The 23,018-nt window shown below is 41.6% G+C and overlaps 1 protein-coding gene across 25 annotated transcripts in view; it reads left to right on the top strand.

Moving 5' to 3' along the window:
- Positions 1 to 23,018, top strand: part of LOC122697542 — a 650,597-nt gene that overhangs the window by 289,157 nt on the left and 338,422 nt on the right. For 24 of the 25 annotated variants that reach the window (XR_006342085.1, XR_006342094.1, XR_006342096.1 and 21 more), the window contains one exon: positions 22,578 to 22,723. Coding sequence is in view for 10 of the 25 variants with exons in the window: in XM_043908410.1 (XP_043764345.1) it covers positions 22,578 to 22,723 (146 nt within the window). In the remaining 15 variants the exon portion in view is untranslated. Of the gene's footprint in view, positions 1 to 22,577; positions 22,724 to 23,018 lie in introns of those variants that run through there. The other variant, XM_043908408.1, reaches the window with a different exon arrangement.

Here is a 23,018-nt window from a genome sequence, read left to right as displayed (position 1 = left end):
GCTGGCAGGTGAGGGATTTCTAAAGCAGAAAATCAAGCTTACTCACAATGCAAGCTTATAGTTTTAGAAACCGCGTGGTGATGAGCGCTGTCATTCGAAGGCTTTGGCAGGCAGCAATGAACCCTGCAGCCTCACTGACGGAGACAGAAAACGTGGGAAGTCTGCTTTCCTTCTTAATTACCTTTTAAATGATGTTAGCTCCAAGTGAGAACAACAGCTTCAATCCTTCATTGGAGTGATATTTTTTATTGCAGTAAAAAATCATGTTCTTATGTGGTCTTAGCAGAAAATAGGACGTTTTGTTAATGGAAGAAAAATTGAACAAGTGGGTGGACAGCATTCCTACCTGGTAGCATGTATAAACTTCTTATACTAGTGACATGCACTGGGGGAGCACTTGGAGCTGTTCAAATATATCCTAATCCCTAGCCTTTGTGGGTCACTATTTGCTCAACTAGATAAATGACTTAACTGGTAACACGTGCACCTTCCTCAGTGATACTTTAGACCAAGATCAGGACACAAAAATAGTCTCTGTCCTCTGTTACTGTCATCAGTTCATGAAAATACTGCCAAAGGGCTGGAAAAAAATTTTTTCTCATGTTTTACAACACAGCTCCCCAGGGCCTCATTTGTTCTTAATAATTTTCAAAAGGGACTCTGTCCTGTAGCTCTCCATCAGCGTCTGGACTGCCTTCAAGTGAGCTGCAGGCTGATGCAGGCTCTCTGCTAGTTTCTAGGCCATGGAAAGTTCTGGAAAGTCGATCATCTTCCCTCAGTGGTGGGTACGATGCAAGTGTTAGATGTGGTGTGGTGTTGTCTGACATGTGTGTGTGTGTGTGTGTGTGTGTGTATGTGTGTGTATATACAGCTCCTAGTGCAAAAAATCAGCTTCCCCAAGCCTCGTCTCCAGTATCTGTGCCTTGAATGCAGATGGTCATAAATAGAGGCCGCCTCTGTCTGGATGTCTTGGACATCTCTGCTTCAGTTAGAGCTCTTGTTCCAAGCCTCAGGGGATGATGACAGAGGGTTATTTTCTAGCCTGCCCCGGAGCCCCTGAGCCTTTGCAGATTGACATAGCTGCCTTTATCTGTGTGCAGAATCTGGCCTCCAGCCTCCCACAGTGTGGGGAGAGCTCCGTGAGGAGTGGGAGGAGGGAGAACGATTCAGCCCGTGCTAAATGTCAGGCGCTGCGCTGGGTGCTGTCCATACATGTCCCCGCAGCCCTCCCATGACCTTGAAGAGGAAGTGTTTTATGGATGGAGCACCGTGGAGCTTCCGAGCTTGGATGCCGGAGCCATACTACCCGGATTTGAATCACAACTTCGCCACCTTCAAAGCATATGACCTCCCCATGCCTCTGCTTCTTCATTTGCAAAGTGGGGATAATAACAGAGCAAACCTCAAATGTTTGGAGCTGTGCTAAATACCTTGAGGACTGTTAAACGCTTACCAGCCTCCACCAAACAGTATTGGATGTTCATGAAGGAAGTAGAAATACAGGTTAGTTAACTTGCCCAGTGTATTTAAGTAGCTGGGTGAGGGTTTGAACTTGGATCTGGTGGTTTAAGAGAGCCTATCTTTTCACCTCACCACTGACCATATATCTTTTCTTTTCATCCTAGTTACATTGGTGTTGGTGTCCTGGGTCCATTTGCTTCGTTCCACCTCACCTTCCCCGATCAGGCCCTGTATCTCTCCAGGGTTCCCTTTTGCTCTCCTTTGGAGAAACATACTAGGGTTTTTCTCAGAGCTAAATGTTTAAGGCTGTCCCTGCGGGCAGATGATAACAACTCCTTTCTCCGGAAGACTTGGGGTTAAACTGACACTCTTACTTGCTTGGTCAAGCTTCTAGGATAGAGTAATGCCCTCACCCTGAGTAAGGGACTCCACTGAGCAGACAGGCAGCAGCTCATGGGTATTTGAGTTGAGGAAGGAAAACACCGCATTGAATGGCTTTTCCTGTCTCTAAACAGAAAATGCCCATGGGAGAGTGTTTTTCTTTTTCATGGTGGCGGGATCAAGAGTTTAGAGTCTGGATTTGGGGATCTTTGACATGTCCTTTGCTTCACTGGGCAACTTCTGCCAGGATTTTCATTTCTAAAAGCTGTGTCCCTGTATCTTAGGTCTTCACCCCTAGTGGAGTTGGTTTGAACCTGTGTATCTTAAGTCAACTTTCTTGACACTCTTAAGAAATGCTGCTGAGGCTGTAGAAAATATTTACAAAGTTTGTAGGTGTGATGATGAGGAATTGAGCCTTTGGTCTCCAGTAAGAAAAAGGCAAAAGAGATTGGATTCCTTTAGCCCCAGTCCCTGCTAACTCACCTCCACATGGCCAGTTTATTTTGGATGGAAATGTTCAATAATGTTAAATTTTATGTAAACCGTGATTTTTTTTTTTTTAAACTAAGGATGCAAGGTCTTTAAGGCAAGACAACACTATTAATAGAATGTGGCTGTGTGTGGTTTATTTTTGTTTTCAAAATGGAAATGTTTCTTTGGGGATTTTGGCATGCTCTTTGATATGTTGAAAGATGAGAAAACATCATTTGGGAAACTCAGCACTTCTACCATATTAGGAAATTTACAGTGCCTCAGATTTCACATTTAATGTTTTAATTGCCTGGTTTGGTAATAGAAAAATGTCAAGCCTCTCTCTTTCATGTAGAGTTTACCACCACTTTCCCCCCCCCTCCAGTGGTGGGCTGTTGGAGCTTCTGCTTCCTCCCCTACTCCCAGTGTGGACTGAGGCTTTGCCCAGAGAGAGCAGTTCATCACGTGGCATTTTAAATGAGTGTTGTGTTGACTTCTGCCATGCTTTTTTTTTTTTTTCCTTTGCAGTTGTTTCCTACGATGTTTGTAAATATCCTAAAAGTGCAACAGAAATTGAGTTGTACTTTTGAAACTTTTAAGTTGTTTTTGAGTGGAGGGTGCTACTCTGAACAGTATGTACAGTATAGAAAAATTCTAAGACAATGCTGCCTTCTTGGTCTGAGGGCAGTACTTAAGAAATACACCTGCACATTAGAGAAAAAGAGATGTTGGGGAAAGATTGGTGGGAGGAGAGCAGAGAGGAAAGAGAAGAGTTTGGGCTGTTCCATGGAATTTAGGCTTTCTGGAAAAGTCAAGATCCAAAATAAAGTTGACATTTACTCTTCTTGTGAAAAAGCAATGATGAAAGGACTTCTAAAAGTCATTTCTTGTGAACAATAAAATCTGAGGGTCACAGTCTTACACGTTGTCTTTACAATCATGTGTAGTCACAGGTTTAGAAGGGAAATGTGCCCTTGTCTGGAAATTAAGGCACTGTCCTTAGGAAGCTCAGAGTGGGGACTATTTTCACTTTCCATGGACAGCTGTCTCTAAAATGTTTATTTCACTTTTCAGTAAAGTGAAGTGAAAGTTGCTCAGTCGTGTCCGACTCTTTGCTACCCCATTGACTATACAGTCCATGGAATTCTCCAGGTGAAAATACTGGAGTGGGTAGCCTTTCCTTTCTTCAGGGGATCTTCCCAACCCAGGGATTGAACCCAGGTCTCCCACATTGCAGGTGGATTTTGTACCAGCTGAGCTCACAAGGGAAGTCAGTTTTCAATATCTAAACATCATTTTGAATTACACAGTAATCCATGCTTATTGTAGAAAATTTGGAAAATACGGTAAGACCTCTGAAAGAAAATAAAATTGACCTGTAGTTTTATAATCTAGAGAGAATTTGAATGTATTGCCATTTAATATTTCTGTGTCGTATCTCCGTATGCATTTTTATATAAGTGGGGTTAACTATATATGTACGCTTTGAACTCTGACTTTCTTTCTTTAACAATAAAATAAGGTATTTAATGGTTGAGATGTGATTCTTTTTTTGAAATTAATTTTTATTAGAGCATAGTTGTTTTACAGTGTTGGGTTAGCTTCTGCTATATAGCAAAGTGAATCAGCTATACATATCCATATACTCCCTCCTTTTTGGATTTCCCTCTCATTTAGGTCACACGCAGCATTGAGTAGAGTTCCCTGTGCTATACAGTCATCATACACATCATCATTGTATACATCATCATGTATTCATGTCCATCCCATTCTTCCATTGAGTTGTAATTCTTGATGCAACTGTCTCACAATTTCCCAATCTCCCTTTGAGTTTTCTGCTCTACTAATTTTGTTGATTGTGGTTTATTGTATTAGGTAAGCAATCCTCTTGAGAGTCCCTTGGACAGCAGGGAGATCAAACCAGTCAGTCCTAAAGGAAATCAACCCTGAATGTTCATTGGAAGGACTGATGCCGAAACTGAAGCTCCAATACATTGGCCACCTGATGGGAAGAGCTGACTCATTTGAAAAGACTGATGCTGGGCAAGATTGAAGGCAGGAGGAGTAGGGGACGACAGAGGATGAGATGGTTGGATGGCATCACGGACCTATTGGACATGAGTTTGGGCTTCGGGAGATGATGGACAGGGAAGCCTGGCGTGGTGCAGTCCGTGGGGTTGCAAAGAGTCGAACATGACTGAGTGATTGAACAGTGAACAGCAACAAGCAATGCTATACAGGGCATCTTTGGACATGAATGGTTTTTTCCATATTCCTGATTATTTTATTAAATCATCATTCTATAGGAGAACTACAGTGTCTTTAAAGGATCCCTGCACATCTTATATTAACAAATTACTTCCCAAGGAAGTTGTATCCTCCCAACACTAATATTTCAGAGTGCCATCTTGCTGCACTTTGGCCAATACTGTACTTTTTTTAAAAAAAGCTTCTCTAATCAGGAAAAATAATGCATTTATTACTTTTAATTCCCATCAAGACATCCAAAATTTAACTTATATCTAGTGATAAATGCTTTGTAACATTTTTCTTTTTTAAAATTTCTTTTCCTTTCATTTTGATCCTTCTTTCTTCCCTCTGAATTCTTAGATTTAGTTGCCTAAATTCCTTCAAACTGATCTCTCCTATGTAGTCTGTCTTTCCTCTTCTTCAGCCTACTTTGCCAAATCCATGCCCTGCCACTCTCCCAACCAGGTCTTGCTTTAGCCAGATGTTTCTGCTTTTCCCACCCACTTATCTTTTGAAGGTCACTTCCATCTCTGGGTAGGTTTCCATCACTTGCCAATAGTATCCCAGGCCATGCTTTTATCTTTTAAGACGGAAGTTTATCTTTGAGAAAGTCTCCGCCTGACCACTTCACCATGTAGTGATCGGCCCTTAATCTGTCTACGGGGCTTGTTTTGTACTTTTCATAAGCTAATTTATAGCTTTGATTAAATGGTAATGTGTGTGTTTAATTTTCCTACATGGACTGCCCGATCTTGCAACCATGGCTTTGGTTTAGTAGCCATTACTCTCCACCTTGTGTGACCCAAACAAATCCGTAGAACAGTTCCCATATCCCAGGAGAACTGTGCACTCAGCAAAATGCTACTGTTTGATCATTCCCGTGCTGCTTTTTCCATTTAGTCTACATTCCCCTTTGCTTTCCCCTTTCTTTCTTATGATTGATCTTCTCATTCAATAGTAGAGAATCACTTGGTGAATATGTTTTGGAAAGAGTGTCTCAGGCCTGCCCCACTGTGTCTGAAGCATTGTCCCGTGCCTTTTTTATAGTCTGTCATGTTCAACTACCACAGAACCTTTGAGTCTTCAGAAATTGATTAGCTAATTTTCTCATAACAATTCTCATTGTATATTTTTGTTTTCTTAGCAGATTAGTCAATCTTACTTTCTCTTAAAACACTGCTTACCATTCACCTTCTCTGCCACCCCTGCACCACCCCCCATGTTTTCTAACCCAGACTTGGCTTCTCTGAAGTGTGAGGTCCTCCCCACATTCCAGAAAGTGGAACAGGCATATACAGGTGAAGAAGTTAGAGATAAAGCACTGAATAGTGAAATATGGGCCTGTGATGCACCAGAAGATCAAACCAGTCAATCCTAAAGGAAATCAACCCTGCTCTTCATTGGAAGGACTGGTGCTGAAGCTGTAGTACTTTGGCCACCTGATGAGAAGTGCTGACTCGTTGGAAAAGACCCTGATGCTGGGAAAGAATGAGGGCAGGAGGAGAATGGGGTGGCAGAGGATGAATAGGATGGTTAGATAGCATCACTGACTCAGTGGACGTGAATCTGAACAAACTCCGGGAGACAGTGAAAAATAGTGGAGACTGGTATGCTGCAGTACTTGAGGTGGTAAAGAGTTGGACATGACTTTGCAATGGAATAGCATCAACATTACACCAGAAGGGAGAGACTCATTTACTCCAGAAAGGCATTATCAACATGAATGAGATTTATTATGAATGCTGGCGGTTGAGTAAGATTTACATGGTACATGGGGAATGAGAGGGTATTTACAAAGATAAGAGTTCCAAGAACTGATTGGTGGTGATGGTTAGTGGAGATTAACATGGTGTATTTGTGGAAATGTATTTACATGGAAATTGAAGATTATATGGGCATCTAGGCTCAAAATGAGCAAGAGGGGGACATTATTATCTCTGGGAAAGAAGTCAGTCTCTGCCTTTATGTGGAAGCTGACCATGAATGTCTGAATCCCCCTGCTAGGCCTGTTACACCATTTTTCCTTAGATTCTTCCCTGCTTCTGCCCCTCCTTCCTTTTATTTTCCTTCCTACTGGAAGTGCCGTCATATATAGACTGATTAAAATTTTCGTGGAGAATTTCCCAACCATTGTCTCATTTGATAGTTATTATAATTGTGGGCCATTGGAGTCAGGCTAATTTAAAAATAGGAACCTAAAGGTCAGTGAGATGAAGTAACTCTCCTGAAGCCATGGAAGCAATAAGCCTTAGCCCTGGCCTGTGAGGCTCAGGCCCAGATGTGGTCAGTGGTGTCTGTGGTCAGTCATGCCCTGTTGGCTTGCTCTGTTCCTTCACGTATCATTCATTCACTGCTGGTAAATCTTGCTTGACCACCTCCTGTGAGCTGGACCTCCCATTAGGACACAGGTGAACGCGGCACATGGCGTGTTCCCTCTGTGAGCTGGCTAGGGTCAGAAATACGAAGATGGTTGTCATGGTGATGTTGTGGGATGCTTGGGCTGGTGTGGCTGCACCTAGAAGGGTGTTGAAGGCTGAAATTGTGGCAGGGATGAAGGCATCCTGGAGGAAGTGTTGCCTGGACTGGAATTTTGGGAAAAGGTGAGTGTTCTTTGTAGGAACCAGTACCATAAAGGACCGAAGGTGAGAGAGAGTAATGATGAACTTTGGGGAGTTAAAAAGGTTGAAATTAAAAAAAAAAAAAGTTGAAATTTGCCTGCAGTGTGGAGTATACATTGGAGAATGGTGGTAGGTGAACTGAAGAGGTAGACACAGGCCAGATCATGTATGGTTATGCAAACTACGGTTAGAAATATGAATTTCTCAGAGCGCAGTGGGGCAGCATCTGAAAGGACTGGAGCCTGAGTGAGTGGTCAAGTGTGTGAGGTAGAGAGTCTTGTCGGATGCAGGGGGAAGGGTGGTCTGCCAAAGGAGAGCCACTAGCAGGGGTCATATGCCATGGTCTTCTCTTCTACGGGATCTGGACTAGGGATCTGGTGGATCCAAAAGACCTCTTTCCCAGAGCATCTAAATGGGATAGCAAGTGGAGTTTGCTGTCTTGTGACTGGGATCCAGATGCTTGAGCTTTATTCCAGTTCCTGGTAACATCTGTGAGTCTCAAGTTAGGAAAATGGCTTAAAAGTTTTAATGCTCATGTAGACCTGGCATTTAGACCACCTTTTTCCAGCTCAGTATCCAAGGCTGATTTTTATTTCATTTGAATTGTGTATTTTTATTCTTTGTCTCTGAGTTATGGATCTAAAAAAGCAAGCTGTTTCCTAAATGTTGAAACTAATGTTTTCTACCTGAGGCAAATAGAACTTGAAAATTCATAAAGTAGAACATGTAGCTCAGCAGCCTTTCATCATGGACTGGGTTCACAAGTACAAGCACTTGGCAAGGTAAAGCACGAAAGCTTGATGAAAATGTGCTTCCGGTTCATTTTCAGGCAGATATGTGTGTGTGGGGGGTGTCCAGTTGGTTAGTGTAGTTGAACTTGTTAACTAATAGAGCTTTTTTTTTTTTTTAATGTAAAGAAGACACTTTTCTCTTGTAGTCTTTCTACCTTTTTTTCATGGGCAACAACTTTGAGAAACTAGTTTAATCTTTCCCTCCCTTCTCCCCTAAAAGAGAGATGCTAGATTAATATCCCAAGTTGCTGGTGGGGATGGGGGAAGGAGCCACTGAGGAGTTAGACCCTCCAGGTCCCTGAAGAACTCCGGGCTTCCTGCGTCCCCCGCGCGGACCCTCAGATGGCCTCCCTGTTTCTATTACCTTGGTAGAAAGAGTATGTGACTCCTCCGCCTGCCTTGCTGTCTCGTTGCCATGGAAACCTCCATTCCACACACCTGATTCACACATCACGCTTGGCTGGGTCCAGACAGAGGTCACAGACTGGCATTTGCCCTTTGTTTCCCCCTTCTTGTGTTTTCCAGACACTTAAAAATGGAGACAGAGAGATTGTGGAGGTGGGGGGGGGGGAGCAGGGTCGTGCGTGAGAAGGCTAAGGCTTTGCTGTCAGGGGCAGGAGTTGGGAGTTTTCAAAAAATAATACTTGTGAAGGGAGGAGAGCAAATAGAAAAGTCTGTGTAGTTTTAAGCTTCTCATGGAAGGGAAGGGCTTTGATCCTAGGATGTGTCTGAAAGTGATTTTCTGGGTTTCTGGTGAGAGAAGAAACAAGTAGAAAGGATTCAGGAAACTTTTGCCCCTTGGTGGGTTTTCTCTCCCATTTTCACCGAGTTGTTCAGTCTGAGCTTCGTGGTGTATGCAAGTCCTCTGATGCCATGTACGCCGTGGCTTAACTGATATAAAATGACAGGTAACTTGGAGGGAATTTTCGTTCATGAGAGGTCAGTACACTTACTGGAACCTATTTTGTTTTTTTCTCTGATTCTCCCCCACCCCTTTTCCTTAAATATATAACTTTGGATGACACTGTAGACAACAGATTATTAACCTTCTTCCACAAGTTGAGTCATTTTCTTTTGATTCCTGTTTGAGGCCGAGTTTCAGAAATTTAAAAAAAAAAAAAGGCTTTCAAATTGACCTGGTAACCAGCCCTCCTAAAATGTTAGGTTTCCAGCCTCTGTGTTGTGTAGTCAGGTACTGCCCATGTCTTGGCGGTGCAGATGGCTAGCCAGTGCCTCCTCAGTTCTACCTGGATTCGCTCATGTAGTAGCATATGACTGGTTTTCCTTTTTAAAGGTTGAGTATTTTTCCAGTTTATGTATACACTATATTTTACTTATCCATTCATTTGTTGATGGACGTCTGGGTTCTCTTCCACCTGTTGACTTTGTAATTAATGATGTGATGACGATAGCTGTGCAAATATCTGTTTGAGATCCCGCTTTCACTTCTTCTGGATACATACCTGGAAATGGAATGGCTGGATCAGATAATAATTTTAGTTTCAATTGTCTGAGGCACCTCCATACTGTTTTCCATAGCTGCTGCACCATTTTACATTTCCACCAATTACTCACAAAGGTTCCATTTTCTCCACATCTTCACCAGTACTTTTTTTTTTTAAATTTTAGCTTTTAATAGTGGCCATCCTGATATGTGTGAGGTGATCGCTCCTAGTGGTTTTGATTTGCAGTGAATCTTCTTAAAATACCCTTAAAGAATATCTTAAAAGCAAACAGCTGGACTGAGAGAACAGTGGTGTTGAGGATGAAGAGAGGCTTGGAAAACTGTGGGGTTCCCAGATTGGCTGTTTTAGTTTCATCTGGCGATTTCTTACAGTGAGTGTGCTTGCTCTTTGGTTCTGCTGAGTCTCCACCATAGGACTGAGGGTTGTTTGGCCTTAGTGGTGTGGCCTGGCCGACAGTCTGTCGCCCTCTCATCCTTTCAAAGTCCTCAGTGATGACTAAGCATTTTCTCCCAGCAAGTGACTCAGAATGCAGTGTAGCTTTAGATACAAAAAGTTATTTCAAAAAACAACTGTGCCTCGCTCCTTTTTTAACTATTTCTATTGACTGTTTCTATGTTGATTTGAAAATACTCTTACTGATCATCCATCAACATTCTTTCATTCAGTCAACAGCATTGAAAGTATACCCAGAGCCATGCTGTCCAATAAATACATAATGCAAATATATTAATACAAAAATTAATTTATAATGTGATTTTAAATTTTTAGTAGCTGTGTTATAAAAAGGAAAATGAGTGAAATTCATTTTAACAATACAGTTTATTTAACTTGATATATCTAAGCTATTATTGTTTCAGCATGCAATGATTATGAAAAAAATTGAGATCTACTCTATTATTTTCTTGCTAAGTCTTTGTAATCTGTTGTAAACTTTAAATTTGCAGCACTTCTTAATTTGGAGTGGTCACATTTTAAGTGCTTAAGAGTCATAAGTGTCCAGTGGCCACCTTATTAATGCAGACTTAGCATATTTAGCTAAGAACCTGAAGTCCAGAAAAGGCCAACCCTCAGCTTTGCCTAGTGGGCAGGACACATCAATAATGCAGGAATGATGGTGGTGCAGTGTGCTTAGAGTGTCACAGAAGAGGGGCTTCCAGCTTGGGGTGTGCTCCCACCGTTACACCTCGTTCCTTTGAACTAGTCCTCGGGGAGAGGGCCCTGAGCTGGAGTTGGGCACGGGCCCCTGTCCATCAGATGTTAACTTTTTACCTCATGCGCTAAGACAGCCGCTGGCAAGTTTACATCTAATTACAGGCTCTGCTCTGGCCTTGGGTCTGTGAGTTGAGGTTTCAGCACCACAGCCTCTCTGCTCTGCGGGGGCCTGCCTTGCATTCCCGCAGGTCCAATTGCTCACTTATCCTCTCGGGAGGCTGGCCTCCCCGGCCGAGAGCATCCCCTCACACCTTTGGGCTGCAAGCACCCAGGAGAAGGTTAAAACGTGTGGTGCTGGGAGAAGGAATGGAAGAAAACATGCTGATGGCTTTTCTTTGTCCAGACGTCCCTCTGCTCGCCTCTAGGAAGACCCCCCCAAGAGTGCCTGGTTGCTAGTGGAAGGGTCGCTGTCATCTGATGGGCTTCCCTGACACCACCCCGACCACCCTCCACGCCCGGCTTCGTGAAGACTCACGGAGGTGCCTGGTCTGGCTGGCGGGGCTCCAGCGGTCAGGCAGGCCCGCCTGCCTCCCCAGGCGCCCGGCACGGGGAAGGGTGGCGGAGACGTGTGTTCAGACAGGAAGTGCATGAGAAGAGGGGGAGCTGTTTCCATCAGCCTCCCGCCTCCTCCTGGCAGTCTCTCTGGTGTTGCCTGAGGCCAAAAAGGGGTGGGAATTTGGCAAAGTGAAAGTACATCATTGTATTTCCCTACCCTTCCGTTGCATCTCCCTCCTAAGGAAGCCAGGCTGGACATTCTCCCCCCTCCCCCGCCACCCCCTATCCAGGTCACCTAACACTCAGGGACATGAAATTCCTTTCCTACTGCTGATGTGGAAGAGGCTTGGAAGTATGTTCCTTTCCAGGAGATGAGTGATACGGCAGAAGGGCAGGGTCAGATGAGGCCAAGGGCTGGGAGCCAGAGTCTTACCAGACTCTTTCAGGCCGTGTTGTAACTTCAAGGCACACTGCGCTGGTGGATTGGGGGAGGCCACGGGGCTCCATGCTGTCCCGACTCCTCCCTGGTCGGTGGAGTCAAGGAGAGTAGACAGGACTCGGAGGGGAATCAGCAATGCGTCTGACCCTTCAAAAGGCTCCTCTGGTGTAGGCTGACGTGTTCAAGGATGGAACCGTTAAATGCCAGACCAGTCTACACCAACTGATGTCTCCCTTGTATTTTAAAAGAGATTTCTTTGGGAATTCTATAAACTTTCCACCCTGAGGAATCAGACCCATGGTGTAAGGATGGTGACCCTCTAAATAATTACCTAAATTAACGAAGATGCCAAAGTATTTCTTCTCTCAGGGAGAAAAATCAAATGGATGAGAACAGGACAACTGCTCTTCTCATTAGTCTCTACTCACAAGTCTCCCACAGCTCAATGTTGAGCAGATAGCGTTTTTATTGACGAGAAGTGTAAGACGTCTTAAGGAGTTAACTTGAGGAAGTGGAAACCGATGAAGAAAATGGAAAAGGCACCCTATTTGAATGTCACACATGCATACTTATTTTGTACTGGAACAAAAAAAAAAAAGAGAGTCATTGTTACTACTGTGGTCTATGACCGTATGCTTCTTGGTACTGAGAATATTTTGTATTTTTCTCAGTTTTGCTTGATGGGTTGAGTGGTAGTTTGAGTACCGTAAGCCTGTCAGGAGACCAGCCCAGAGGCCCGTGGTGCTCATGCCACAGGCTGGGGTCAGGCACTGGTAGCTGTGGCCAGTGCAGCAAGGTCCTAGGCTCTGGGTTCGAATCCTGCCTCCACTCCAAGTTAGTCCTGTGTGAGTCACCCTCTCTTGCCCTCATTTATTTTCTGTAAAATCAGAATTGTAAATTTATTTTTATGACACTTATTATTCATGTAAAGATAATCCAGGTAAAGTACTTATTAGTCCATACTACCTGACAAATACTCAATTATGAGGAAATATTAATTGCTAATGTGGAGTGGAGTGGGTAATAAACTATTTTTTTTGGCCTTTTGTTTTTGCACCAGCCGCAAAGCAATAAATTGTCGACAGTTGCTTAGTCTCCTTGAAAATTCTTTAACTGTGTATACTTTTTCTTTGCAGCATTGCTGTATGTGTGTGTTTGGAAAGCCAGTAATTACCTCTTGCAGATAGAGCTGCCCAAACAGTCTTTCCCATGGCAACTGAAAAAATAAAAAATAAAAGCAAAAAAAAAAAAAAAAAAGAGGTTACATAAGTGCCCTTACTGGACTAGGAGGAGTGTGGAGATCGGATCATGAAAGTTCTGTGTGGCTTTGGGCTTTCTTTTGGTTGAAGGTGTTGGGAAGATACAAAGGTCTGACTGAGCAACTGAACAGGATGCTGTTGCTTGCTTTGAAGTGAGTAGCTTGGTCAAAAGTGCAAGTGGGAGGGGAAGTTGAGGTTTGAAGATGAAGGATCATTATTAATGTTTCCATGGTTTTAGCAGTTTAAAAGCTGGGAGTTTAGGAAAAGTTGTTGGTTGTGGGGAAGGCAGCCCACAGACATTCAGACATGGTTGAAGTTCAGTCCTTTAGTCTTCATTTTAATCTGAAAGTAAAGAGCCGAGACTTCTGAATAATATCACAAAAGGACGACTTTATAACTCTTAACAGTGAATGCTAATTATCGCATGTTCACGGTGCCACAAACTTTAGAAAGCTACACCATTCTCAGATCCTAATTATCAGAAGAGTATTTTTGGGTGGGGAGGAGAAAGAATATTACTATTTTGGATTCCTAGCTCTTCTTTCACAAAGGTTTATATTAATTTCCTCAATGTCTAGGTGGAACTGAACTAATTCGCTTTCAATAAACGGGTGATGTTTTTTCCCAACATTTAAGAAGTGATCTTACGTACATTCTCTCTCTGTATCTGTTGTATAAAGGTTAACATAGATGACTTCATTTACTTGATTGGAAGACAGGATTGACTTTTCCACTGGATAATTTACCCTCTTCATTTTAGAGCAGAGATACGTAAAACTATTAGCCTCCACCTCCTTCTACCCCACCCAAATGTATGATATTCTCATTAAATCTAATAAATTAGATTAGTTTTCCCTGCAGAGACTCAAGAGATAATAATAAAGCTAGCTTTACATTATCAATAATAATATAATGACAGAAAGAACATGGGGAACTGAAGTCTATGAATTCTTTGAAAACCCAGCCTTCAAAACCCTCTCTACTGTTCAGCTTTTTAAATGTAAGCAAAGGATGAAAGGGGGCTTCTCAGGTGGTGTAGCGGTAAAGATCCTGCCTGCCAATGCAGGAGACATAAGAGTTTGATCCCTGGGTTGGGAAGATCTCCTGGAGGAGGGCATGGCAACCTACTCCAGTATTCTTGCCTGGAGAATCCCATGGACAGAGGAGCCTGGTGGGCTACTGTCCACGGGATTACAAAGAGTCGAACGCAGCTGAAACGACTTAGCACGCACACGCGCAAAGGATGGAAGTGGGAGAGAGAAGTTACTTCGGTGAGTGCCCGTGGTTTAGTGTGCCTGGAGTCTAGAACTCTGGATTAGAAACCGGCCTTTGCCAGTTACCTAGGAAGCTCTGGGAAATCTACAACTTCTCTGAGTTTTCCTTTCCTCATTTGTCAAGTGGAGTTATTTGCAATGCTTGCTTTTTGTCATGATTCTGTTAGAAGAGATATGGTATTTGTGACAGTTTGTAATCTGTTGGACACCCTTTATCCCTCTTTGCTTTGCTTGGTAGAGGTAAGGAGAAGGTTCACAAAACCAGTAGCCTGAGTTAAATGTTTTCTATCATGCACTCTAAATTATCAAGAGGGAACTGTAAACCAACAATCAGCTATGATTCCCTCAGGCCTAATACCTGCTATTAGTAAGGCAAAGATCAGTAAAAAGCAAGGTCCACATCCTCCTTGCTCCCTCTTCCCCGTCTGCGGTGGTCAGTTAGGGATATTTACCTAGTTCTGCTGACCAGGGAGGCTACAGTAGAGAGTCTGTCTTTATCCTTTGTAGGAATCCTGTGTTACCAGTGTTGGTCTTCACAAGTTGTGGGAGCTGGGAGTTTCTTTCTTCCCATTATTGGCCTCTTTGACATTGAGAGCCTAGGGAGCAAAATTTGAAACTCTGGGGAAATAAATGGAACAGTGGCTGTTTCCTTTAGCTTGAGAACTCAGCAGTGTGCTGTATCTCTGCTCCATGTTTCTGGTAGACCAGAAACTTTACCTGGATCTGGGTATAGAAAACTTACCTGTACCTCCTGTCATTCTTGACTTAACTCTAACCCATCATTCTTGACTTATTCTAATCTATTGGGAGTAAGTCTTGCTTTGTGTGCCGTCTCATCATTGAAGAGTGGGATGAATATCTTGTTTTGCAACTGCTTTCGTTTCAAACCAGTACTGTAGAGAAGAGTCATCTGTGTTGTGTTGTGTGTCCTGGATGTGGTACACGAGAATTCTCCTGCAGACCCACACTCCCTTACAACAGCCGACGCCCTCCACTCTGTAAAGGCATGTCCCTGGTCAGGCTCTGAGAACACACTGCAAATACCAAGACCCCTGGTGAATTCTGACGCCGTTTGTTATCAATAACATCCAGCCATGAGACAGGAGTGCATTGGTGGTCTGATTAAAGATGGTAGACATGGTATACAAGTTCATTCCAGTGACATTATAAAACAGAAATAGTCAGGAATCAAGATCGGAGAGCTAGTCTTGGTTTTCCCACTAACTAGAATTGTGAAGGTGATAACAGTAAGTTTAACTTGACTTTTATGAACCTCATATCCAAGTATGAAATTATTTCATGTTTGAGTTTATGAAATAAGATTTTAGTCTGACTTATCATTAAGACTTTTCTCAGCATTATGGTTGTTTTTAAGTCTTAACACTTCCACTTATAGTTTAGTTGTTTTCTCAAGGATAACAATATTTGTACTTTCTGTTACCTAAATAATACTGTGTTATCAAGGTCAGTCATTTCTATTAACATGTTCAACACTCAAAACACCTTAGAGATAAAATTTCGTTTTCTACAACTCTGACTAATCTGTCCCATCTGGTGGGGGAGAGTGGTCAAGGGTAGTTATCTCATAAAAGCAACCAAAGAGACTGAGGTAGGGGCTTCCCCGGCGGCTCAGTGGTAGAGTCCTCTTGCCAGTGCAGGAGACATGGGTTCAGTCCCTGTTTCAGGAAAATCCCACGTGCCGGAGAGCAACCAAGTATGTGCACCACAACTACTGAGGCTGTGCTTTGGAGCCTGAGAGCTGCAACTACTGAGCCCATGCGCTCCAAGTACTGAAGCCTGAGCGGCCTAGATCCTGTGCCCTATAACAAGAAAAGCCACTACAATGAGAAGCTCGCACACTGCAATAAATAATAGTCCCACTTGCCACAACTAGAGAAAAGTCTGCACAGCAACCAAGGCCCAGCTCAGTTAAATAAGTAAATAAAAGATTTTTTAAAAGTGAGGTGAAGATCACTTGGTGTCATGCCTTTTGTTGGGTCTTTGGAAGAGAGACTCTTTGTAACTTAAAAAATGCTAAGCTGAGTTTAAGACTAGGTGTGTTTTGCTTTTGGAATCATTCCTTAAAAGTGAGATTGTCAGATCATTCTGAAGACAGGAGAATTTTAATTTGACTTCCTAAAGACTGAATCTCAACCTTAGCCAGTGTTCAGATGCTTGTCTTTAATGTAAACCTTTGATAGTTTATGAATTCCTTTCAGGAGAAATGTAGAAAAAATATGCAGATGCTTAGAAAAGCCAGCAAGACTGTAGTTGGAAGGTAGATGTGTTCATGTAGAAAGTTTTATATGAAAACCTGTCCTCAGAAAGATGTAGGAACAATGAACCAGCTTGTCCTTGTTCTTGTTTTAAAATAAACATATTGTAGACTTGTAGTTGGCTTCTGATGAGCTGTTCATGGAGCCATTTAAGGCATAAGTTCTGCATTGGTATTGAACCAACGAAATAAAAGCTGTTCATAACCTTGTGTACCTTTCCAACATAAACAGTACGTCTTAAGTAAATCAGTTTTATATTAGTTTATATATAACATCACATGGGAGCTTTATCTTTGACTTTTTTGTCTGATCTGAATTTCTAGCTAGGCATTCATATCTTCTGATAGTGCTGTTCTAGATTATCATTTTACATTCCAAATTTGTGTAAGCCAAAATTATTTATTTTACCCTTGTCATGGGATAACACTTATTGCTCATAACCAGGGCTCAGTCAGTGAGTATTCTTTGAAAGCTGCTTCAATTTTCTGCCTGTGTTTTCGAGTATTCCCTTTAAATGAATGCTCATATTAAAGAAGCAGGAGCTATTTCTTACTCATCTCCCACTCTCACTTGTCATTATTGTCTTATGCCTGAAATTGTTTCTGTAGAGGATGGCAACCCACTCCAGTCTTCTTGCCTAAAAAATTCCATGGACAGAGGAGCCTGGTGGGCTATAGCACATGGGGTTGCAGAGAGTTGGACATGACTAAGCATACATACAAGAGGATCTTACGGAGTTTAGTTGTCCATGAATATACTTTGTTGACTGAATCTAAGAGGATAAACAATGCTGTAGTTTTTCCAGGAAGATTAAAATTAGAAGTATCAATATGACTATATTTCAGCAGGGAGAGTCTGAATGGAGGAGATAATAATAATAAATAGGATGCACTCTAGAAACTTTGGAAGGTTGGAAAAAGTGATTTGTTTCCCAGCCTTTCATTAAACCATGTCATCAAAGAGATAAACATCTAACCAGAAAACATTGTTAGAGGGAGAACAGTTCAGTTTTGTTGTTGTTGTTTTAATCTGTCTGTAACTGTTTCAATGTCTCCTTATACGGATTGAATAAAATAAAAACATTGAATGGACACCACTACTTGACTCCAATCTGTGTTTCCTTTCATGGCCTTCACAGATCTCCATTGTGAAGGTGTATTCTCAGAGGAGGCATAATTTAATGGGGAAGATGGTGGATTTGGAAAACTCTGGACTCAACTCCTGATACTGCAGTTATTAGCTGTGTGAACTTCATCAAATCACATCACTGTTCTGAATTTTAGTCTTCTAAAAACTAAGAAAAAATTATATATAGACTTTTCCCTTCATCTGTGACATCATTTAAGAAAATATGATATAGGATTATGAAAAAAAAAAAAAAAAAAAAAAGAAAATATGATATAGGATTAGATATTTATATCTATTTTTTGAGCTATTTTTATTGTGATTTATGTTTGCAGTAGACACACATGGATACTTGAAATTTGAGAAATACACCCATCTTGTCATTTATTGAGGTGGCAAATTCATTTTGTTTAATGATAAATTTCCTTTTATCTTATATCAGAACACTTTGGCCCCAAAGATGTTTTAAATAACATCTGGGGGCACAAATAAGCTATATAAGAGTTAATAAAAGCCTATACACAAATCTTTTTGATGTCCAATCTTTAGTTTTTTATATGCTGCTCAGTTATGAAAAGGAGAGAGAACATAAAAGCTGATTTTTATTAGATTACTTATATGCTCAGTGTCTTTTTTTGGTCTTATCTAATCCCGCAGAAATAATCTAGAAGGATGTGCAATTCACTCTTCTCAGATACTGCTCACCATCTGTTTTCAAAGTGAGAAATGAGCATCACTTTGTACCTTATTTCCCTTTGTCTGCTAAGTCCAAACTTGGGGAAAGAGGTCACTGTTTATTCTGTTTATAACTGACTTGATATTAACAATTCATGTTCCATACTCTGCTTTTTTAATATGGTTTTATGGTAACTATTCATCCCCCCCCCCCACCTTTTTTTGGCTCCCTCACGTACTTATTGCAACAGATACTCTTGGCTCAACGAAATAGGGAACTCATTCATCAGGAATGTTTGATTGGGTTTTTTTCAAAAACAAAACTGTTTTGCTTTTTGTTTTAGTGTTTTCTTTTTCTTCTGTCAGACATGATCCAGTGTGGAAGGGAGAGGGAGAAAAACAAGCGAATCTTGGAAAACTGACGTGAATTGCAGCAAGTTCTTGGATTTAGATAGAAAATGGGAGGAATGAAAGTATAACGAGTGCATAGCTCATCGGTATATTGGAGATGCTCTTGTATATGTAATTGAGGTTTTATCACGAGCATTAGCTATGGTGAAGATAATGGTGACAATAACTAATCTCACTGGATAATAAATAAGCAGGCTCAGAGAGGCAAGAAACCTGGCTTAGAACACATTGTTAGTAAGCATTGTAGGATTTTCCCTGTATACTCTGGTGTGTAGCTCAAAACAGTGTTTTTTGTCTAATCATATGTCTAGTCATACTGTTGTCTATGCCTTATGCTTAAAATGGCAGTGACTTTATAGCAGAGACTTGCTGAGGTGCATGTTCTTCTCTTCTGGAATGTTCTACGACAGTCATGTAAGGACAAGAATATTTGAAGATGATTATACAGCAGTAGCTTTATTATGGAATGCTTACTGTATGTCATGTATGTATCTATTTGTTTTATCTGTATTAACTTTTCTGCCCTGCAGAATGCTCCTGGGGGGGCAGCCACCATTATTTTTTTCCATTTAGAGGTGAAGGTCAAGGCATGGTAGGATTTCTAACTTGCCAAGGTCCCAAAGCTAGTATATGTTCAAATGCAAGCTGTCTGGCTCCATAGTCACCCTATAGTGTGACCTTTTAGCCTGATGAATTAGCAGCTGTGACTCTTTGAGAGCCATGACTTGGCCTCAAATGGACATAGGAAATAGTTTCAACGTGTGTGTGTGTTTCCAAGACTATCATATTTTTCATCAATTATAAGTAATGCACACTTTTTAGGATAGTCATTGTAAAATGTAACCCCAAGCCATAGTTAGAGGGTGGGGGAAGATTAAGTCATTTGGAATGGTTTCGAAAAGCTCTCTGGGCAACTGGCCAGAGTTTTTGCTGGACCTTGGAATCGTGAATGTTTGTAAAGAGTGGGGAGATTTTGTGTCTTTGCACATAAGTGTCCCTGCGTCATTTTGGTCTTTAGCATGAACCACTCAATGATGGAAAAAGAAATCTTGGGAAAGATGAAAGGGTAGAACTAAAGGGAAGCCCTACATAGATTTCAAAAGACTGTAGAGTTTCACAGTTATAATTTATAATGTCCACTATCCTTGTGATATTTTATATGAGGTTATTTATCTTTTCTCTTTGAGAACATATTTTCCCTTATATTTAAAAATATCCTGTCTTTAGAACTCTTCTAAAATATTTGGAGGGCAGAAATAGGTGAAGTAGGTTCTTTATTTTCTAGCCATTTTTGTCTTTGGAAAAATTAACATGTTTCTCTGTTCACTGGTGTTAGTTATTCAGCAGTTGTTTGTTGAACACTTACTGTATTGTAGACCCTCTACAAAACTCTGGAGATAAAAGATAAAGTGCTGAATTTGTCCTCAAAGCATTTGGTTCTGGTGGGAGAAAATGTCAGCTAGTCAGCCTGCAGATAAGAAGTGCTACGTAAAAAAAAAAAAGAAGTGCTATGGAAGCAGAGTGGAAAGCTCGGTCAGGGCACAAAGGAAGGAGGACATTAGTTCCTCTGATGGTGATCAGCAGACATTTGAGCCAAAGCTATGAACAGTTTTAGGGCTGTGTAGGCCAAGGTGGGCAGGGAGGGTGTTAGAGACTGGAGTGCTCAAAAGCCTGGGACAGTGAAGGACAGGAACCACCACCATCATCTCACAGCTAGAAAAGTTGACCATTGTAAGTAGCTCTGGTTCCCTATGAAGGAAATGCCACGTGGACTCAGGTCCATGGATTCATGGACCTCTCCAGCCAGTCTTCCTTCAGTACTGGGTAAAATGGCGCTGCTTCCCTTGTTCCTTCCTTCCTTCTTGTTTTCTTTCCTTCTTAACTTCCTTTTTCTGTTTAGTTGATGAATTTGGATTAGATGTAAGCATTTTTCACATCAGGCTTAATCTTACTGAGGGAAAAGGGAAGGAGAAAAAAAAAACAAGCAGCCTCCTATCACTCAATAGGATATAAAGTTTTCTGCTATTTGTTTCTATGTCTTTCTTCATATGTTTCTCAGGAAATTCAATTTTTCTGCTATTCCGTTAGCATCCCTCTTTGATCAGGAGTGCCTGTATCACTGCTTTTCTCAGCTTTTTTTGTGAGTCATCGTGGATGAGCATGGCATGGCCATGGGGAGACTTCCTAGATTGAGTACCTAAAATTTGCTTCTTTGGGTTTTTGTACTGGGACTGCAAAATGCTCATGTTTAAATAACTTAAAATTCCTGGGAAACTCATAAAACAGCCTGACATGATGTTAAATAGTTTGTGCCTATAAGATACTTTGCAGATGGCTAAGATAAGTATGAAGGATGCTTTATATGTTTTGACTTACTGTCTCTTCAATTATATTATATAAAATTCAGCAGACTTCTCCATGATCACTAGGGAAATGAATGATTTTCCTGTCATAAATCACAAATACCACATACTAGAGGAGGATTCTAATTGACGGGTACTCATCAATAGTTTATTTATATTCTTCAGGAGGACTCCCAAAAATGTAGCATCCACCATATTTATTCAGAAAAATATATTCTTAAATAAAATTGCCCTGACACTGGCTGCTGTACTCAAGCAACTTAAAGAAATCCCAACTGCTACTTTGCTTAGCAAACTAGCTGGATGTCCCAACCATGATTGTGTAAGATGAAGACAAATTGTGCATGCACACACACACATGCAGATTTGATTCCTCTGTTCACAGTGTTCTGATTCAGGGCAACTTGAAGATGATTTGGAGGTGTTATGATTAACTTTGCATTTATCCCAGAAAATTTCACTGGAGGAGAAAATACATTCTTGGCATGCAGTAAAACCCCACATTTGATTATATAATTCATTTGTGATTTAAATTTTCATAATTTATTCAGTAAGTCCAATGAATGTAATGTTGGATAGATAATAAGCTAATTTAGTTTTATGAGTAAAAAAAGTACATGACTGATCTATCATTTTACAAATGAACTGCTGAATCATGGATTTGGATGTGATTTAGGGGAGCCTTCCCACACCCCTCCTCCTGGTCTTCTAGCTCCATCCACACATCCTTCCTGCTCAACCCTAATCTTCTTTGATCAAAGGGAAGCACTTTAAAGAAGGAAATCTTCAGGAGTTTTAATGTAATTACCTTTAGGATGAGAATTCCGTTTAAAGTAGTACCATTGGCTGATTCAATAATGTCTAGAATTCTGCCCAGACTTGAAAGTACTTTGTGTCCGTTGCTGAATATTGCTGCTGTCTTCATGTTTTGCTTCTGGGATTGAACTGTGTAGGTTTTCAGTCTTTAAATACATTTCTGGTGGGTATCAGTGCGTTTGCAAATAAAGATTTCCATGCTTGACCTGGTCACGGTAGAAATGATCTGGTTCTGCTGCCCCTAAGTTTTCTCCATTTTGAGAGCAGAGACAAATAACCCACTATTATCTCATCACCTTGATACTGTCAGTGGTTGTTTACGAAAGCCGCTTTGGGGTTAGACCCTGGGAGTGGCTAGGATGGTAACAAAACCAGATTCAAGTTACAGACGAGCAGCTTCATAAATTATCGAATTCATATGCTGTATTCTATTATCACAAGAGGGAACATTTTGCCAAAAAGTCTGTTCAAATAAAATTTCCTTTGGAATATTTTCTCCTCTTCTGAGGACACGTGCGTTTCCCCAGCCCATTTTTCCCTGCCCCTAGTACCTCATGTATGGTAAGCATTCGGTAGGCAGTGAATGAATTCCTTTGTCCCTGCGTCTGAATGGTCCAGTGGAAGTCTTCACCCAAACAATAGCTTGTGGATGGTCTGTGCTGGGGAAGCCCGGGCGCCACTTCAAAAGCGATTTCCCCATCCTGGCAGGGCAGGACATGTTCTCCTCGGTCTGGGAAGTCATAGCTCTATCCCTGTTCAACACTATACCTCCCTTCTGCTTGCTTCCTTCCCAGGAGCTGTGGCATCCGAGTGCGGCTGCCAAGAGGAATCCAGGAAAGCCAAAGAGCCCAAGCATGTCAGACCTTCCTGTAGCCACACACACACACCTCAAACCCCAAGGAAGCGAGTGAGAATCACCGGGAAGGAGACGGCCAACCAGGTGAGCAACCACATCAGTCTGAGGGCTAAAGCAACAGGAAAGGGTTTTTGGCAGTTCTGTTCGTTTGGCAACATGAGGATTTGACCTGAGCTTACACCAAATTACCTCACGGCAAATTATTTTCTGCCGAGCGCTACAGATGTTAGGGTGACTCCACTGAGCTCTTGGGCTGAGGACAGATGAATACATCCAAGACGACGACTTTGTTTCCAGGTGTGATGGGGGGATTGCTTCTCCTCGTTCAGGAAGAGGTTCAATCCCAACTTTTTTTCCGCCTTTAGGGGAGCTTCTTTTG

Source organism: Cervus elaphus, chromosome 7 (assembly GCF_910594005.1).
Source record: "Cervus elaphus chromosome 7, mCerEla1.1, whole genome shotgun sequence".
NCBI lineage: Eukaryota > Metazoa > Chordata > Mammalia > Artiodactyla > Cervidae > Cervus > Cervus elaphus.
The sequence above is the reverse complement of the archived record's forward strand: the minus strand, read 5'-3'. Positions and strand labels throughout refer to the sequence as shown.